The 18,981-nt window shown below is 37.2% G+C and overlaps 1 protein-coding gene across 4 annotated transcripts in view; it reads left to right on the top strand.

Moving 5' to 3' along the window:
* ITPR2 (inositol 1,4,5-trisphosphate receptor type 2) overlaps positions 1-18,981 on the top strand; it is a 501,416-nt gene that overhangs the window by 331,348 nt on the left and 151,087 nt on the right. For all 4 annotated transcript variants that reach the window (XM_003265625.4, XM_030804417.1, XM_030804419.1 and 1 more), the window contains 5 exons: positions 7,119-7,227; positions 8,028-8,215; positions 14,772-14,955; positions 15,694-15,950; positions 18,107-18,307. In XM_003265625.4, the coding sequence (XP_003265673.2) occupies positions 7,119-7,227; positions 8,028-8,215; positions 14,772-14,955; positions 15,694-15,950; positions 18,107-18,307 (939 nt within the window). The remainder of the gene's footprint in view (positions 1-7,118; positions 7,228-8,027; positions 8,216-14,771; positions 14,956-15,693; positions 15,951-18,106; positions 18,308-18,981) is intronic.

Raw genomic sequence — 18,981 nt, forward strand, 5'->3', positions numbered from 1 at the left:
TTAAGTCCTATTGGTGAGGGATTGCGTAAGTTCTCAAACTCTGAATTTCAGCAGACCCTGTATTTAAAATGGTTGAGGTAGAAGGGTCTATTGGGTTTCATGTTAGTTAGTATGCTTCCTGGAATTCAAATACTGGGAGGTTTTAATTAATGCCCCAAAGAAAACAAATACAGTTTTCTTTATTCCTTGCTATCTATGGAGTATAGAATCATCTCCTAACAAAACCTTCTCAGCAACCCTGTTTGTCTTGAGGCTAGGATATTTGATAAACTCAGAGTGGTTATTGAAGTCACTCTTTCATTCAGCAGCAGCATCAAATATTTAAACCTCATCATTTACCTTTTAAACATTTAAGTTTCACCAATGGAATCAAATGGTCTGGTGAGGATTATTTATATTGGAAAACAGTGCCATATGTTTCAACTCTACATATCTGAAAATTCTTTCAGCATATGCTGCAGAATTACTTTTTGCATCCACTTTTCTACTTCCTGACACATGGTAGAAATGTAATAAATGTCTTTACAATCAATAAAAACAGGGAAAGAAGAAATTTGGAAGTAGGTTGCCATTATGGTGAATGAATATTTGGATCTAACATTATCCACAGTCTTGTTTTTTCATAAGGCTCTTTACTAGAATCATTGAGACATTATATATTTTTCAAGATTGTAATGAGTATGCCATTGTGTTGATGAGAAGAGCGTCTTCTGAGTGCACACAACTAGTCCTGTTGAAATTTGTGTTTCCTATCTTAAGAAAGCTAGGCAAAGGTAACAGGGAGAGAAATTGACATACAACTTCTTGGACAGAGAGACTAAGACGTTCAAATGATTAGACAGCTAGATTATAGGAGATTGACCATATTCTCCCAAAGGAGTTATCTGAAAATGTAGTTGATTATAATGATGGACAGAATATCACTCCACAAAGATACAGCTGTTACAATAATGTACTGAAATGAGAAATGTACCTTTTTACCCCTGGCAATTCAAATGAGGAAAAATACCTAATCAGGTATATTGTTACTAAGCCAAAAGGTTACGGAAACGCTAATTATGCTAATACCAAGTTTAATGTTAAAATGGGACTATGGGGAGACTAACAGGTACCTATCATCACCTTCTTGTAGATCTTGTCTCAGCTGATTAGTAGCTAATCATGAATCTTTGAGGGTAAGTCTTAAATTGGGCATCCTTAGTTTGCAGTTTTTATTACCTTTTGAATTTCTAGTTGAGGGCTTAGTTTTCTAGGATGCTGGTTGTCATTTTTTTCATGATATCTTGATTATATTTTACATAATGGAAAAATATTATTTTAGTAAATTATTTTTCTAAGGGGGTGGGAATGAATTTGGGTACCTGAACCTCAAATATCACACATCCTTGAATTCTTCATTCCTAAGGCGATTAACTCTCCATTAAGGCAAACAGAGCTGTGATTTCTCAAAAATGAAACAAAATTTTAGTTCTTTCTAGGATGCATAAATTTCGTTATCCCTTCTATCCATGAAAGGCAACGATTTCTGAACTTTTTAATTTTTGATGCATTGTATTTGGTGTAATAGGGAGTGGGCGGGAAAAACCTAATCCTCCCAGATATTCACAAACCGTCAGCGAGACTTCTCTGGCCACAAAAGATGTCTTTTTTATGGAGATATTTTGTTGTAATTTCAGAAGGTGGTTGTCAGTTTTCTTGGCTACATTACATTTAGCACGTCTGGGTTGTCTTCACATGAAGGCATTGGCTAAAAGTAGTGTCTTGTGGCCTGGAATTGACTCTGACATTGAAAAGGCTCTAAAGGACATTCCTTGCTTGTCCTCACTCAGCTAAGAGACCTTCCATGGGAGGTGCATCAGGAATGCATTTTGGATTTGAAGAACCAGCACAGTCTCAACTGTGGTGAAATTGTTTTCATAATGGCCTAATGTGCTTTTAGTTCTTCCCTCATTTCTGCCATGGCAATTACAGCTCTGAGACAATTATTTGCAACCCTGGCACCAGAATTTCTGACAATGGTCCTACAGTTACTTTTGAATTAAAGTAATTTGGGGAAGTGACTCCCGTTTAAGCTACCACCACTGCACAGATAGTGCAAATTATCAAGAATGCCCCAAAGCAATTTGGGACACAGTACATGTCTCTCACTGCTTAAGAGAGAACTGGATAGTTGACAAGAGAAGTCAGTTTCTGCAGAACTTGTGATGTAGCAATATCTGAATTTTTTTATTCTTAAATGAAGATTACTAAGACATAACAGAATCTTGTTCTGTTTATACCTATTCATTAATCATTTTTAGCACCAGAGTTTGTCTTAGCACAAAACTATGAAGTTTGAACCAAGATAGAATTTGTTCCAACCTTAGTTGAAGTTGTAAGGGTACATTTTATATAGTGAAGTATATTCATGCTTTAGGGTGACTTTGCCATGTTGGCTAATAAGTATATAGTTCTAAGGACTGATTAATAGTTAAAAAGCTAGGATTTAGGGGCAGTTTGTCATTTATTATTTTTCACATTTTCTTAATATACTGGAAATTTATTTCACTTTTGTGGGAAGGTTTGGTATAACATAAGAAAGTGTCTGCAAAAGCACTTTGCAAGTTGTAGACTGTTCCCATGATCCGGATAATATTAATGCTAGCAGGGATAACATCAACATTGCACAACTTTTATAGCATTTACTATGTGTTTGGAACTGTTCCAAGTACTTTCAGTAAATTTTAACTATTTAATTATCACAGAAATCCTCTGAGAGTAGATATTAACAATTTCATTTGACAATTGAGGGACTGAGGCCCAGAGTGATGAAGTAACTTGTTTAAGATCCCCAGTTAGTATATGGCATAGAGGGGATTTAAACCCAGGCAGAGTGGCTTCAGAGTTGAGAACAGAAAAATAGGAAGCCCCTGCCTTTTCTATGGCAGTCTGAATATTACATGGTGAGGAAACAGGTGCTTCTAACGGGGCTATAATTGAATAAGAAGAGTGTTGCTCATTTGATTTTGATGTCTATGAATCTGATAGGCACTGTGATTTTATTTCATCTGCCGAAGAGAATTTAAAAATAATCACAAATATGATGCTTATTTTGATTTGGCGTGACATAATTCTACTCTTTGGTTGGTTTTCAATAGTTTTATTATTCTAGCAGTATAAAGGGCATTTTTAAAAGTAAATGATAAAAAAGGTTTCTATTTCATCTTTAAAAAAACTTATTTGTTTATCTCTTGGTTGGGTTCTTGCAGCAGTGTGATAAAAAGGTGTGATTAAAAGACTCTTCCAGGGCCAGGTGCAGTGGTTCACATCTGTAATCCCAGAACTTTGGGAAGCCAAGATGAGAGGGTTGCTTGAGGCCAGGGGTATGAGGTTGCAATGAGCTATGATTGTGCCACTGTACTCCAGCCTGGGCAGCACAACAAGACCCTATCTTGGAATAATAATAGAAATAATAATACATAAAAGATTCTTGCAGAGACTAAAAGGGAGCTAGTTCTCAAGGGTTCAGTCCTCTTCACAAAAGGTTCCCTTTCAGACAGTGATGCTGACTTGTGCAATTTCAAGAAAAAGTCCTGGATTTTCACAGTCAGCTTTAGTTATTACAGGTGGGCCAACTGTCTCCTACAGGGTTAGAGTGAGTGGTCTGTAGAGGCGAGATCCATGAACAGTACAACAAACTGAGCTACTCTTTAAAAAAATTAGTGCTTCAGTTAATATGACCTCAAATTTTTCTCCCCAACTTATAACTTCAACCCTGTAGTTTATGGGTCTAAAAGATTTTTTATAGCATCTCCTTCTACCATAAGGAGAGTCACAATAATTACCCAAAGGCGTTGCCTCCAAAGAAAAGCTTTATTTTGTTTTTCCTTTCCTTTTGGAAGAAATATTCTTTGGCCAGGTGAATTTAATTCAACTCAAAGGACTTCCTCTTAAAAAAAGAAACAGTAAGGACTATTTTCATGTCTTATGTTTCTTCTAGGTGGTGTACTTAAGTTTTATCAGGGATAGTAGATAGTAGAGTTGTATTCATTGGTAGAATAAGCTATATAATAGAATAAGCTATTATACTTCACTGTTTCTTTTGAGACTAGTCACCACCTTTACCTACACCCCATTATGAAGAGGTCTTAAAGAAAGAAAACATGAAATAGGAAGCAATAATAAATGTCTGTGTTCTAAGAAATTAAGTACCAATAAATAAAAGTTGTTAAAAGGATAAGCAAACTCCAGACACTCTGGGTGTCTATTAGAATTCTTGGCACTGACCGGGCACGGTGGCTCATGCCTATAATCCCAGCACTTTGAGAGGCTAAGGAGGGCAGATTGCCTGAGGTCAGGAGTTCAAAACCAGTCTGGCCAACATGGCGAAACCCAGTCTCTACTAAAAATACAAAAAAAAAAAAAAATTAGCCAGCCGTGGTGGTGTGTGCCTGTAATCCCAGCTACTCAAGAGGCTGAGGCAGGGGAATTGCTTGAACCAGGGAGGTGGAGGTTGCAGTGAGCTGAGATTGTACCACTGCACTCCAGCCTGGGCAACAGAGTGATACTCCGCCTCCAAAAAAAAAAATCCTTGGCACTATGACATTTAGGACATGTTAGCTGAGCATTAACTGTGCACAAGACAGGTCTGTCTGATGATCACATAAGTTAGTAGACAGGGTATGCCATGTAGAGCCTCCTCAGAGTCAACAGCTCCTCTTATGCTTCCAGAAGACTTGGTAGATGTTTCTATTATTGCATTCATCTTATTGTAAACTCTTTGAGGGGAGGGTTATGTCTTATTGACTTAAAATCGTGCCTAAAACAATTGGCACCTAATGAATATTTGTAGAATGAAGAGGGAAGATAGGACCAGTTCATAAGTAAGATGGAGGAAGATCATTTCAGGCAATGAATATAATAGGAGTAAAGGAAAGACCTAGAAGGCTTTGTGGGCACGGTGGCTCACGCCTGTAATCCCAGCACTTTGGGAAGCTGAGGCAGGCGGATCACGAGGTTAGGAGATCGAGACCATCCTGGCTAACATGGTAAAACCCCGTCTCTACTAAAAATACAAAAAAATTAGCCGGCCGTGGTGGTGGTTGCCTGTTGTCCCAGCTACTCCGGAGGCTGAGGCAGGAGAATGGCATGAACCCGGGAGGCGGAGCTTACAGTGAGCCGAGATCGTGCCACTGCACTCCAGCCTGGGCAACAGAGCGAGACTCTGTCTCAAGAAAAAAAAAAAAAAGAGAAATGATCACATGGTTCAATTTGGTTAAAATATAATGTAGGAAGACTCTAACGGAAGCTACAGCTGAAAAGGTAGAATGGGCAGGATTTCATGTCATTTGACATTTCAAATCATTATGAAGTTGGAGTGGTGGGGGTAGTAGGTGATCCCTTAAATTTGGAGCTTAAATGACGAGAATGGGTGTGATCTTTTTTTTTTTTTTTTGAGACGGAGTCTTGCTGTGTCGCCCAGGCTGGAGTGCTGTGGCACGATGTTGGCTTGCTGCAAGCTCCACCTCCCAGGTTCACACCATTCTCCTGCCTCAGCCTCCCGAGTAGCTGGGACTACAGGCGCCTGCCACCACACCTGGCTAATTTTTTGTATTTTTAGTAGAGACGGGCTTTCACCGTGTTAGCCAGGACGGTCTCTATCTCCTGACCTTGTCATCCACCCACCTCGGCCTCCCAAAGTGCTGGGATTATGAGATGGGTGTGATCTTCTTAAAAGAAATTAAAATTAAGGGGAAAACATTTGAAAGAGAAGGAATATTCTGTTCTGAAAAATTGAGTTTGAGATGTCAGTGGAACCTCCAGACACAGGTAAGGAAATCTAAGGGGAAACAGAATGAGAAGCTTAGGAAAGCAAGGTCCAGGTTGGAGGAAACACATTTGGCAGGCAGACCAGCAGAAGTGATTGTGCAACTAAGGAGAAGTTGAAATTGCCAACCAGGAGAGGAGCACAACAAAAGAACTGAGGATAATGCCTAAAGAACTTGAGAAAGAATAGCCAAAATATGAGAAAGTGAACGAGCAATGAAAGCTACATGTCACAGCACGAAGGTTGGGTGCAGCGTGACCTGAAGAAATGGCTGGATTTTGTAGCCAAGAGTTGAGTCAGGTGTTGCTCAATCACCTGTTAACTGCATGATCTGCAGCCAATTACTTAAGCTCTTGGGCCACAGTTTCCTTACCTGCAAGGTGGTAATAACACCTCTGTAGTCGTGTTAATTTAAATAATTTAAACAAGTATTCCTTAAATAATGCTTTTAAATCGCTCTCTTTATTAAAATAATAACCAATACAAGAGAAGATTTGTAGTTATCTGTGTTTCTTATGTACATGCAAGCAATTATATTACAAAATGTATTATTTTAAAAATGTCCTGTAATCAGTACAAAATTGAAGACTTAGGAAGTTTTGGATTGTGTAATTTGTAAAGGAATACACTGTCTTTTGCCCACAGTCTTCTGAATAAAGCATTTTGGACTTTAAATATAATTCAGTCTGTTTTATCAAGGTTAATTTTTTGAGTACCTGCTCTGTTTCCAACTCTTTTCTGGCAATTTTGACTAAATTCCTCTACCTAAGCCCTTTGCTTTCCAATTCTTAGGGTGTTTATTATTCTGAGTCTTCTTTAGGCGACTGATACTCCCCAACTCTGGGAACTTCAGCTTTTGAAGCAATCTTAAATTTATAGCATTTGTGATTTTTCTAGTACATTCTATTGAACACACTATTTTTTATTTTTGACAGAATAAAATTATTTTTAAAACTCTTTATTGAGTTATGATTAATTGACATACAAAAAGCTGTACGTATTTAATGTCTTCAACTTGATGAGTTTGGAGATAAGTATACACTGTGAAACCACCACCACAATATCTGCCATAAACCTGTTCATTACCTCCAAAAAGCTTCTCCCACCCACTTTATTTATTATGAGAAGCAAAATTATTATTTTATTGGGATGCCTTTGTAAATTTTTGCCTCAGAAAATATTATCTGATGTAAAGTTAATTTTTCCATGCCTCAACATCATTCACAAAATGCATTTAAAGCATTTAACATACTGACATTTTTCACTTTTATTAGAAAAGGAAACAGTAACTCTTTGTTATCCTTCTTATTAGGGTAACACATTAAGAAAGATACTTCTGAATCGATACTTTAAAGGTGATTATAGTATTGGTGTGAATGGACACCTATCAGGAGCCTACTCCAAAACTGCACAGGTGGGAGGTAAGTCCTGTCATTTGCTTTCTCATTTTAGGATTCTCATGATACTTCTTCATGTCAGTGTTACTCTAGTATTTTACTGAAACGGCAGAGATATGAAAGGGTCATTTGAAAATCACTATTAAAAACTTTCATACAATTTGGGGTTCATAAAACAACAGATTTGAACATCAGAATTGATTTAGCTTTTTGACTTTGGAAAAATAGTTAAACTAGGTTATAATCTCTTAATATTTAAATTAAGGACAAAATAAAGCTAGTTTTCTTTTTCTATTTTTAAGAAAAACATTTAATCACGTGTCAAACATCTAATAAAGAGTTCTATTTTTACAAACCTTGATATTTTTAAACTCAAGCTTTTTTTTTTTTTTTTTTTTTTTTTCCCTGAGACAGAGTCTCGCTGTGTCACCCAGGCCAGAGTGCAGTGGCTCAATCTTGGCTCACTGCAACCTCTGCCTCCCAGGTTCAAACAATTCTCCTGCCTCAGCCTCCCAAGTAGCTGTGATTACAGTCATGTGCCACCACGCTCAGCTAATTTTTGTATTTTTAGTAGAATTGGGGTTTCACTCTGTCGGCCAGGCTGGTCTTGGACTCCTGACCTCAAGCCTTAGCTTCCCAAAGTTCTGGGATTACAGGCGTGAGCCACCATGCCCAGCCCCAAGCTTCTATTATATTTAACTTTGTAGGGAAAAATCTCAATGATTACTATTTTTATTAAAATAATAAAATTTAAGAATTTGAAAACCTTACATGCTAATAATGTCTACAATTAAGGTTTGTTTATTTATTTTTCCTAATCACAGGAAGCTTTTCTGGACAAGATTCAGATAAGATGGGGATATCAATGTCAGATATTCAGTGTCTGCTGGATAAAGAAGGTGCATCAGAACTTGTCATCGATGTTATAGTGAACACCAAAAATGACAGAATTTTTTCAGAAGGCATTTTCCTCGGCATTGCGTTGCTTGAAGGAGGAAATACACAAACACAGGTACTTGTTCATCAATCATGGGGATTACATTTATTATTGGTATTTCTTGTTTACTTGTCACAGAAACCAAGGAAAAGTAATGTTTCTTTTAGCTCTTATTACTATCTAAAAAAAAATCCATGTATCACACTTTTCTTAAATTTATTTGTTTGCTGTAGAAACTACAGAGCTTCACGATTTATTCAGTCAAGCAGAACATTCCTCTGAAACTTCCTTCTGACATTATTCCAGGAATTCCACAACAGTGAGCAGTGCTCACCTGCACACAGGAGATTAGTCCACTATTTCCAGAAGGCCCATGTTTTGAAACTTCTGCCAAGTGGCCCGTAGGCTTGACTACATCCAAAGGCAAAACATGCTGCATGAGCCCGAGAGCTGGGGAGTGTTCCCAGATGGCAGACATTGTCCTCCAGTCTTTTTTTTTCTTTTAATATTATGGTTAAATAATAATAATTGTACATATTTATAGGGTACAGTCTGATATTTTGATACATGTATACTATATGTAATGATCAAATCAAGGTAATTAGCACATCCTTCACCTCAAATGTTTATCATTTCTTTGTGTTGGGAACACTCAAAATTTACTTTTCTAGCTATTTGAAAATATACAATAAATTGTTAATTATGGCCACCCTGCTGAGGATTAGAACACAGGAATTTATTCCTCCTATCTAGCTGTCTGTTTTGCTGCTTGGTAGCCTGCTCTTTCTAGGTTTGCCTTGGTCAGTAAAGAAAACTATCTACTTACAACTAAGTATATAATTAGAAATTCCAAAAGCCATTTTCTCGACTCATGGCCAGCAGAAGCCATGTCTAATTTGAAACTGGGATATTGTGCTTCATTTAACCACCAAATACATTGAACAATAGGAACAGTACCATCTAACACATCCAATCACAGTGGCTTTAGGAGTAAAGGCCTCACGAGCAGCAAGTGGCGTGGTGACAAAAACAACGCTAAATCAATAGTACTTAGTTGAGAAAAGAAAGTGTTTAAAATTCTCATGATGCTGTAGCTGCAGCATAGATTTCCTCTGAGGGAATTTGAGGAAGGAGGTGATGGAGGAAGTTGAGTGAGTTTTTTTGGAAATTATCTTATCTGAACCAGGTGTTCATTTGGGACTTTTTAAAAATTTAATTTTATTTTTAATTGACACATAATCATTGTGTATATTTATGGGGTACAATCTGATGCTTTGATATATATATATATCGTGCAATGATCAAATAAGGATAATTAGCATATCCATCACCTCAAATATTTATCATTTACTTGTAGTGAGAGCATTTAAAATTCTTTCAGCTATTTGGAAATATATAGCAAATTATTGTTATTAAGTGTCATTGTCTTGCTTTGCAGTAGAACACCAAAACTTACTCTTCCTGTTTAACTGAAACTGGACTCTTTGACCAATGTTCCACTGTCTACTTCTCTGACTTCAACATTTTTAGATTCCACTATTTCACTTATCAATGGATGAATGATTTTTAAAAATGTGGTATATAAACATGACAGATACTATTCAGACTTAAACCAGGAAGTTCTGTCAATTGGGACTTTCTAGAGAAAGTGTCCAGTCAACCACATAACATTAAATAGAGGCTTGTTCAGTGGATAGAAGTGAAGGATTTTTTTTTTTTTTGGTAGGGGACATCTCTAGAAGATATCCTTAGGATTACAGTCTTCTCTAGATTTCTGTTTCTAGGCCACTAAGGGTCACCAGATGGGATCATCCTTCATCCTTCACATTATTTATGCTTACTTATATCCTCATATTGCTGGGGAATAAGCCAGCTCCCATTGGAAACTGCACCTTCTACTTATAAATTCCTGGCAAGTTGTTCCCCTAGATCTCTTAACAACCGAAATATTTTTCAGTCCTTCTTTATGTGATTTTCTGTGGCATTTGCCACTAGTGACTTTTTCTTTCTTCTTGAAACCTTTTCTGCCTGGGTCTTGGGACACCACCCTCTGCAGCTCGTCTTCTACCTCCTACCATTTCTTCTTAGCCTTCTGCAAAGGTTTTTCTTCCTCTGCTTAACTCTTGAATCCTGACATCTCCCAAGTTTCTTTGGACTGTCTTCTCACTCTGTTTGTTTCCCAGCCTGAGTTCATTCATTTCCACACCTTTAAGTTTACTGTGTTTGGGTGCTTCTGAACTTACTGGTGTTCTAGACTCTGTATCCAGCTGTCTTCCGGAATATTTAGTGGGAGGTGCACAAATGCTTTAAACATGTCTCACGTGGAATCTGCTGTTGCTCTACATACACCCACTGCTCCTTTTGCCATTTCCTCTCTCAGTGACTGGCACTCCATCTACCCAGCTGTCTGACCAGAAAATGACAGTTAGCCTTGACCTTAACTTGTCCACCCTTACTTACTCTCTTCCTGAACATCTCACTGATGACCAACTTCTGTGATTCTGCCTCCTTAATATCCCTCATATCCATACTTTGTTATTTTCAATCCCTGCTTTTCCAGCTCTCACTACAGATCCTCCTTATCTTTTCCTGGACAGTGACAAGCAGTCTTCTAAGAGGTGTCCTGGCTTTCCAGTTTTGCCCTTCTCCAAATCATTCTCCATGTTGCCTTCAAAGATGCCTTTCCAAAAACATGCTATTCTTTTGCTTAAAATCTGTCACCTGCCCTGTAAAGACAAACTCCCTGCTGAGTCCATAAGATCCTTCATGATCTCTTCAAATTTTCCAACTTTCCCTTGTTCTTCCACCCTCTTGCCTCCTCTCCTCCATCCTTCCTCTTATGCATCAGCTACACTTAGCTCTTTGTCATTCCTCAAATGCATTGTGTTATTTCTCATGCTGCTTTCTCCTCTTTGAGGATTCAACTCAATGCATTTCTCCTAGAAGCCTTTTCAGGCTCCATATCTCACTGGGTAGAATTGATTACTGCTTACTATGTGCCCCGTTATAACCTGTGGGGCAGATTATAATGACATTTCTGCCACTTTTTTTTGTTTATTTGTTTTTGAGACGGAGTTTCACTCTTGTTGCCCAGGCTGGAGTGCAATGGCGCGATCTCGGCTCACTTCAACTTCTGCCTCCCAGGTTCAAGCAATTCTCCTGCCTCAGCCTCCTGAGTAGCTGGGATTACAGGAACCCACCACCACACCTGGCTAATTTTTTGTATTTTTAGTAGAGATGCGGTTTTATCCTGTTGGCCAGGCTGGTCTCCAACTCCTGACCTCAGGTGATCCACCTGCCTTGGCCTCCCAAAGTGCAGGGATTACAGGCATGAGCCACCGGGCCCGGCCATTTCTGCCGCTTTATTGTGCCTCTTCATGTGTGTATCAGGCTCCGTCTAGTAAATTATAAGTCCTTAAAGGTTGAAACTACATTTTTTTCATCTTGGTACCCCTTGTGTCTGGACCAATCTTGGGGTTCAATCAGTGTGCAGGAGTGAATGGATCTGTGAATGAATGATCCTAATCAAATTCTTTCTTCACAAAGTCTTTCCTAGCTGTCTGGGACATTTGGTGGCCATTCCCTTATCTCAGCTCCCATGCACTTGTTTCTTTAATACCTACTTGGCATTTTGCATGTGCTACTTTGTTTGGTTGTAATTTGTATTACACCCTGCCTCTCCAATTGAATTTCAACTTCTTCAGTATAGGGGATCATATTCTATTCTTTATGTCTACAGTGCTTTATAGCCATTCAACAAATATTTGTTGATGAAATAGCATTAAATTACTTTTGTATATGAAAACCTTCTTTTAAGATGGATTATGACAATAGGGACCAGCCTTCCTCTACTTGGATGTCTTACATTGTATAACCCAGATGGCAACTATGTTTTCCTGGCTCTAAGCGGTCTAGTTGAGATTAGCTCAAATCTTATTCCTTGCCCTACAGCAGTCTAAAGCGCACTCCTCCCCAGGACACTTGCCAGTTCCATGGGTGTTTTGCATTCTCACTGTCTCCTTAGCCAAAAAAGTCTTGCTTTCTCAGCACATAAATTCTTAACACCCCTGCTTCTGTCATACTGAGAATTGCAGCCCTTTCCTTAATTTCTTCCTTTCTAACTACATTAAGTCAATGTATGTATGTTCTATACTTTATTAAAGATCAACTGAAGGAGAAGATACAGGAGGTACTTATATTACAATTTCAAATGGAACCTAATTATAGCAATAAGAAAAATTATACCTACTAAATACGAGGCACTGTTCTTTGTGATTTGTCTGTATTAACTTGGCTAATGTTCAAACAACCTGTGAGGTAACTGGTATGTTATCCTATCTTACTGAAGAAGAAACTGAGATAGACCCAAGCTTACATCGCTAGTTTGAGGTAGAGCCAGGTTTCAAACCGATGCAGTCTGGCTCCAGATTCTGTGCTCTTAGATGCAATAAGCATCTCTTTTCTAGAGATAACCATCTCCATCCTCACCCCTAGGATATTTCACTTGAGGATTCTCCCTGCATCATGCTCTTGTCTTTCTCCATTGTCACTTCCCTTCCCTTCTCTGCCTCTTCCAGTATCCTGTCACACATATCTGTTTATCCATCCCCCTTAGCTCCAAAACACTTGGAGTTTCTTTCCCCTTACACTCTGTGCAGCTAATGGAGGTAGTTTCCTAAGCAAAAATCGTGTCTTTAGTGAGAGGAATCCTTACGCTACTTGTTGAGATTATATAAATATATATGAAACCTACTTTTCCTTTTTAAAATCATGTTGTTCAGCATTGTAGATACCTGGTTCTTAAAAGGTGTTATCTATGTAAATAATCTAGCGTTTTGGTCATAAGAGGTTGTTTTATACATTTAGTGATTTAGAGTCAGAAAATCTAGATTTAAATCCTAGCTCTACCCCTTACTAGTTATATAATATTGGGCAAGTCACTCATCTTTACCAAACCTCATTTTATGAATCTATAAAATGGAACTAAGAGCACTTTATTCACCACACTATTGAATTGAAAGTATCTATGAAGTAATATATATGGAAGAACTACATAAATTATGAAACTTTGTTTTAATAGAGCCACGAAGTTCTCATAACTCCTCATTAATATACTGGAAACTCCTTCCACCTTCTAACCCCATTATATTGAAAAGATTCGGGCTTTATCATCTGCTTAATTCATGGGATTGTAGAGGTCTGTGGATGCTGCATTTGTTGTTTGAATTAACGAAACCAGCTTGACTGTTTTGCTGTGGTTGCTATGGTTACCGTGACTTTTTGGCCTTCTTTCTTGAGGGTTACTCGCCCTCTGTGTAGGAGCTTACCCTTGTACGTGTGCAGCTGACATCTAAGGCTTCATAACACACTGTGTATATACATTGCCCATAGAGAAAATTGCAGGGTAGGCAACCATTTCAAGACCTGATGTCATTAGAGTCTCAGTTACGGATCCCAAGACCTGTGGGTCATGTTTCCAGGAATTCCTAAAGGAAAGCATATCCTGGAGGCAAACTCCCCCAAACTGGCTGTTTAAATGTTCTTATATTGGAGTAGGGCCAGTTCTGCTTGATCTGGAAATTATTTTTTCTTATGTTTTCTTCATACTATCTCTCCTCAAGCTTATGTAACTCTTTTATTCACTACAGTTAGGGAGTTATTATCTTTATTACTTTACAAATTATATTTATCTTGTTTGTCTTGTGGCTATCTCATAATCTTGGTAGTAATAAGTTATAATTCCCCCAACCACTTCAAATTCTATCTTCTCTGGAATGTGTTATCTTTCCTACCTCCTACTGCTTCTCCTGGACACTTCCATAAGGCATTGAGCAGACAAGAATTAGGGTAAATCTTCCCAAGGTTGAATACTTCCACATCTTACAAAGATATATTTTATCATACTTTTGTTTCTGAACCATTTCTACATCATTATTGACTATATTTATTTTATGGTGGATTTGTCTGAGACCCCATGCAAAGCAATGTAGCTAATGGGGAACCAAAAGAAGTTGGTACCTGTTTATTAGTGAGATCCCATGAGTGAGGCTACCATGGTAACACTTTCCAAATTAAATGTGCTGTAATTTAATTTAGATAAAGAGAAAAATAGTCCTTTGTAACTTTCCATAAACTCATGTTTATACAGGATGATCTTTGGATTGATGGCTACTTTCCACTTTAGATTACAAACTCATGAGAGCAAGGATTGTAGTTGATTTCCATTTTTGTTCTATCCCTATTAACAGAGGGCTTGACACATAGTAGGCACTCAGTATACACATGTTGAATCAATGCATAACTTTATAATAATATAAAAATCAAAGAATTCTTTCCTCACAACTTCTTACAATGTCCCTGTAAGTTTTTAAAAATATATAACCAGTAAGGATAAATTAAACAGCATCTGAAAATACGTTGGAGTTTAGTGGAAGACGCTAAGTAAATACCAGCTATTATTAGTACACATTAAATAGTACAAGAAACTGGCAAAGGCTGTCAATTTATGAAATAATAATGGGTGGTGCATTAAGTGTGTGCTTTTACCTATAATGCTTATGTTTATTTCAAGCATAAAAACACTGTTTGTCTCTCCTTGGGTATTGATGTCTTAAAATATGTTTTCTTGCAGTATTCTTTCTACCAGCAGTTGCATGAACAAAAAAAGTCAGAAAAATTCTTTAAAGTTCTCTATGATCGAATGAAGGCTGCTCAGAAAGAAATAAGATCAACAGTGACAGTTAATACCATAGATTTAGGTAGCAAAAAAAGGGACGATGACAATGAATTGATGACATCTGGTCCACGAATGAGAGGTAAAGAAGTATTTGAGTATTTGGGAGAACAGAGTGAGAGAAAAGAGGGGAATAGCGTTTAAATCTCATTAACATTTTTCATCTCTCTTCTCTTGGTTTAATTATCCCCACTGTGGCTCTGATCATCCATAAAGAATTTTGGTCATGGGTTGACCCTAAAACGGCTCTGCAGGACTAAACTTAAATGAGACATAATCAGTGCAAAGCAACTAACGACATGAAAAATGTTTGATTTCATTGTGGCATGCATGGTAAAGAATAACTGCCCCAAATCTTGTAAGTGACCATGAAAATAAAACTTTAAAAACAGAAATTACCACACCAAACTCCAATGAAGGATTCTTGGTATTCAGAATGACAAAATCATCCATGTATTAAATACAAATCATAAAGACATTAACGTTTTGAAGTTTGTCACATTTTCTTACCTTCTTGAATATGAAACTCATATATACATGAGTATATATATATATACATATATACTGATATATATGTATATATATATATGTCAGAAAGACATGAGTCCTTTTAAAATTTGCCAAGCATTGAGATTTTTTTATGACCCACTGCAGATTTAACTTTTAAGTGCTATTTCAAATCCTTTTTGGAAATTGTTGCACCTTTTTTCAGATTATTTTTAATTCAATTGTTAGAGAATTTGAGTACCTGGTTGTTTTTTTTTTTTAATTAGCAAAAGCAAATTGGTTCAGAAATATAAAAGTACTGCTTTGTTTTCAGTAAGAGATTCAACACTACATTTAAAAGAGGGAATGAAAGGGCAATTAACAGAAGCTTCTTCAGCAACATCCAAAGCATATTGTGTATACAGAAGAGAAATGGATCCAGAAATAGACATTATGTGCACAGGACCAGAAGCGGGAAACACTGAGGAAAAATCTGCAGAGGAAGTAACAATGAGTCCTGCAATTGCCATCATGCAGCCAATACTGAGATTTCTTCAGTTACTGTGTGAGAATCACAACCGGGAATTGCAGGTATTTGTTCTGTTTTGTGTGAAAGGTGAGAATACAACCTATGTTTATAAGTAATTAAATTCAAATAAAACCAACAAGTAGTTTTGGAGAGAGTTTTGGAAAGATCATCAATAAAAGCAATAGTGCTCTTCTGAAATGGGAAGAAACTTTGGTATCAGTGAAGAAAGGAAGAAGAAAATCCTTTTATGCAAGAAAAAAAAATCAGGCTCATACAGTGTCATCCTCCTCAATATTTTTAGCCTCAAATATTTTTAGCCTCAGTGGGCATCCTGTCTTCCTAGTATTCTCCGGTAAGGTTATATTGTTGAGAGAGATCATATTTGTCTCATCTATATCTTTCATGGTTTTATAGTCTTAAGGGGCTTTCATTATTTTCAAGCCAATTCATATTTCTTGAGTGAGAGTACTGAGTATATTTGTATGTCTTCATTTGAAACAGAATTAACATAGAAGAGGATGTTTTTAACCAGAGTGAAGGTGGATACATTCAAAAATGAATGTAGTCAGTGTCATATCTTCTTTCCTGCATTTTCCTTTGTTAGATAAATGAACTTAGGAGTGTCTATGAATTTTGAATTTTGGCCTCTTTTTTGCATTGTTTGTACACAGGCAGGCCAAGACCAGAAACATTGCTTCCAGAGGGACAATACTGGATCAGTGCCCATGGGCATATCCTAACCCATTTCGTCTGTCAGTGTAGGAAACAGATGTATAGGGTATATAACACATTAGATAGTATCTGATTGAACAGTTTACTGATAGGAGTGTGAGATCAGTATAGAAAATACTACTTTTAGAATTGTCTTAAGAAGAATAAATGGTAGATATAAATTCAAATAAACATATTAAATAATAAATTAATAGAAATAAATACTAAATTAAAATATAAAACAAGTTTCCTTCCCTGCTTACCCTTTTACTAAGTTTACTTCCCAGAGAAAACCACTGTTAACAGGTGATTAATCTAGAGAACTTCACTGAATATTGTCAGGGCCCAGGTTTTTTCTTCTAGAAATTTTTATGCATGCATAAGCATATTGAACTGTGCAGGTAAACATTTTTTTAAAATCATATTCTATGGTATTCTGGCCGGGCACAGTGGCTCACGCCTGTAATCCCAGCACTTCGGGAGGCCGAGATGGGCAGATCACAAGGTCAGGAGATTGAGACCATCCTGGCTAACACGGTGAAACCCCATCTCTACTAAAAAAAATACAAAAAATTAGCTGGGTGTGGTGGCTGGCACCTGTAGTACCAGCTACTCGGGAGGCTGAGGCAGGAGAATGGCGTGAACCCAGGAGGTGGAGCTTGCAGTGAGCGGAGATCGTGCCACTGCACTCCAGCCTGGGCAACAGAGTAAGACTCCGTCTCAAGAAAAAAAAAATCATATTTTATTGTATTCTTCAACTTACATTTTTCATTTAGTAGTATCGGTTATTAGTCAATTACTTATTGCCAGGTTATGTTTATTGGTACATGTTGAAGTACCTAATTTTTATAGTTTTACAGTATTCTAATGTTTGGATGTACTATTATTCATTAAGCCAGTCACATTACCATAGGTATGATATGGTTTCTGGTGTTCGTATAACAAGCAGCATGCAGGGAACCTGTTGGTGTACTTATGTACATATATCTAGAAAAACTTTTTAGAAGTGGAGCTGTATGTTAACTTAAGATTTTGATAGATACTTCCAGTTGCCCTTCATAATGGTTATATCATTTATAATCAATGAACAATGAAGTTGCACTGTTCATATGAGATTATTTATAATTGCAAATTTGCTTCTCTCCCTAATGAACTTCTTTCTACCTAGTTTTTTTTCTCTTTTTCCCACTTCCCATTACTCTTGCCCTCTCTATGTAGTTTGATGATAATGACACTGAGAAATGTTTATTATGAACTATCTTGACATATATATATATATGTATATATATATATGTGTGTGTGTGTATATATATATATATATATATATATATATGCTTGGGGAAAAACCTAAGGGCCTTTCTCCCTCCTTAAATGGCGGACAGTTTTAATAAATGCAAATACTTTTCTTATAAAGAAAAGTTAGAAAAGCACACATATGGAGAGAACAGCAAACAATCAGCACAGTGAATTTTTGTAACCCTTCAGTTTTATTTTCTTTTGCCTTCAGAACTTCTTGAGGAATCAAAACAACAAAACAAATTACAACCTTGTCTGTGAGACCCTTCAGTTTCTGGACTGCATTTGTGGTAGTACAACCGGTGGCCTGGGCCTGCTGGGTCTCTACATCAATGAGAAGAACGTAGCGCTGGTCAACCAGACCCTGGAGAGCTTGACTGAGTATTGTCAGGGCCCCTGCCATGAGAATCAGGTAACCAGAAGTATTCATGACTAATTAGTAAAGGGATTAAGTTGGGGAAGGAGCCAATCTTTGTGTGCACTTGAAAGATCTTTCTTCTTGTTTTGCCATACATTTTTACTTTCCTAATAAAACATACAAAGACTGAATTATAGACAAGGAAATACTATGTTGTATTTGTATATAATTTCATTGTAAAAACAATTCCCATGAAAATGTTCAAGATAAAAATCGACTTACTGAAAAAAGTGAAATATGTGTCATGACCACCACCCAGTTTCCATCTTTAGTGAACTTTTCCAGGATTTGTGGAATAAACTTTCTTTGGCTCCTTTGGCACCCCTGCAAGGAGTAGTATATGTTATTTCTTTTATGTGCACAATAAACTTGTGAATAGGTATCATTATTCCTATTTTGCTGATGAATAGGTTCTAACTCAAAGATTAAGTGACCTTCCAGAGTTTCAGAGTGACAGAATCAATAAGTTGTAGAGCCATTCTTACAACTAAGGACTTTTGATTGTGAGTCTAAATCGAGTGCTCTTTCGACTATATTACATTTTGGAGGGCACAGTTTCAAGTCTCTTTTCCAGAATGTTTGTCTCTGATTTTGTTTTCTTGGATATCAAGGATATATTGTGGGAGTAGAAGGCAGGACACTTGGGTCAATCAAGGTAAGGGATGCCA

The sequence above is a fragment of the Nomascus leucogenys genome, chromosome 23 (assembly GCF_006542625.1).
Source record: "Nomascus leucogenys isolate Asia chromosome 23, Asia_NLE_v1, whole genome shotgun sequence".
NCBI lineage: Eukaryota > Metazoa > Chordata > Mammalia > Primates > Hylobatidae > Nomascus > Nomascus leucogenys.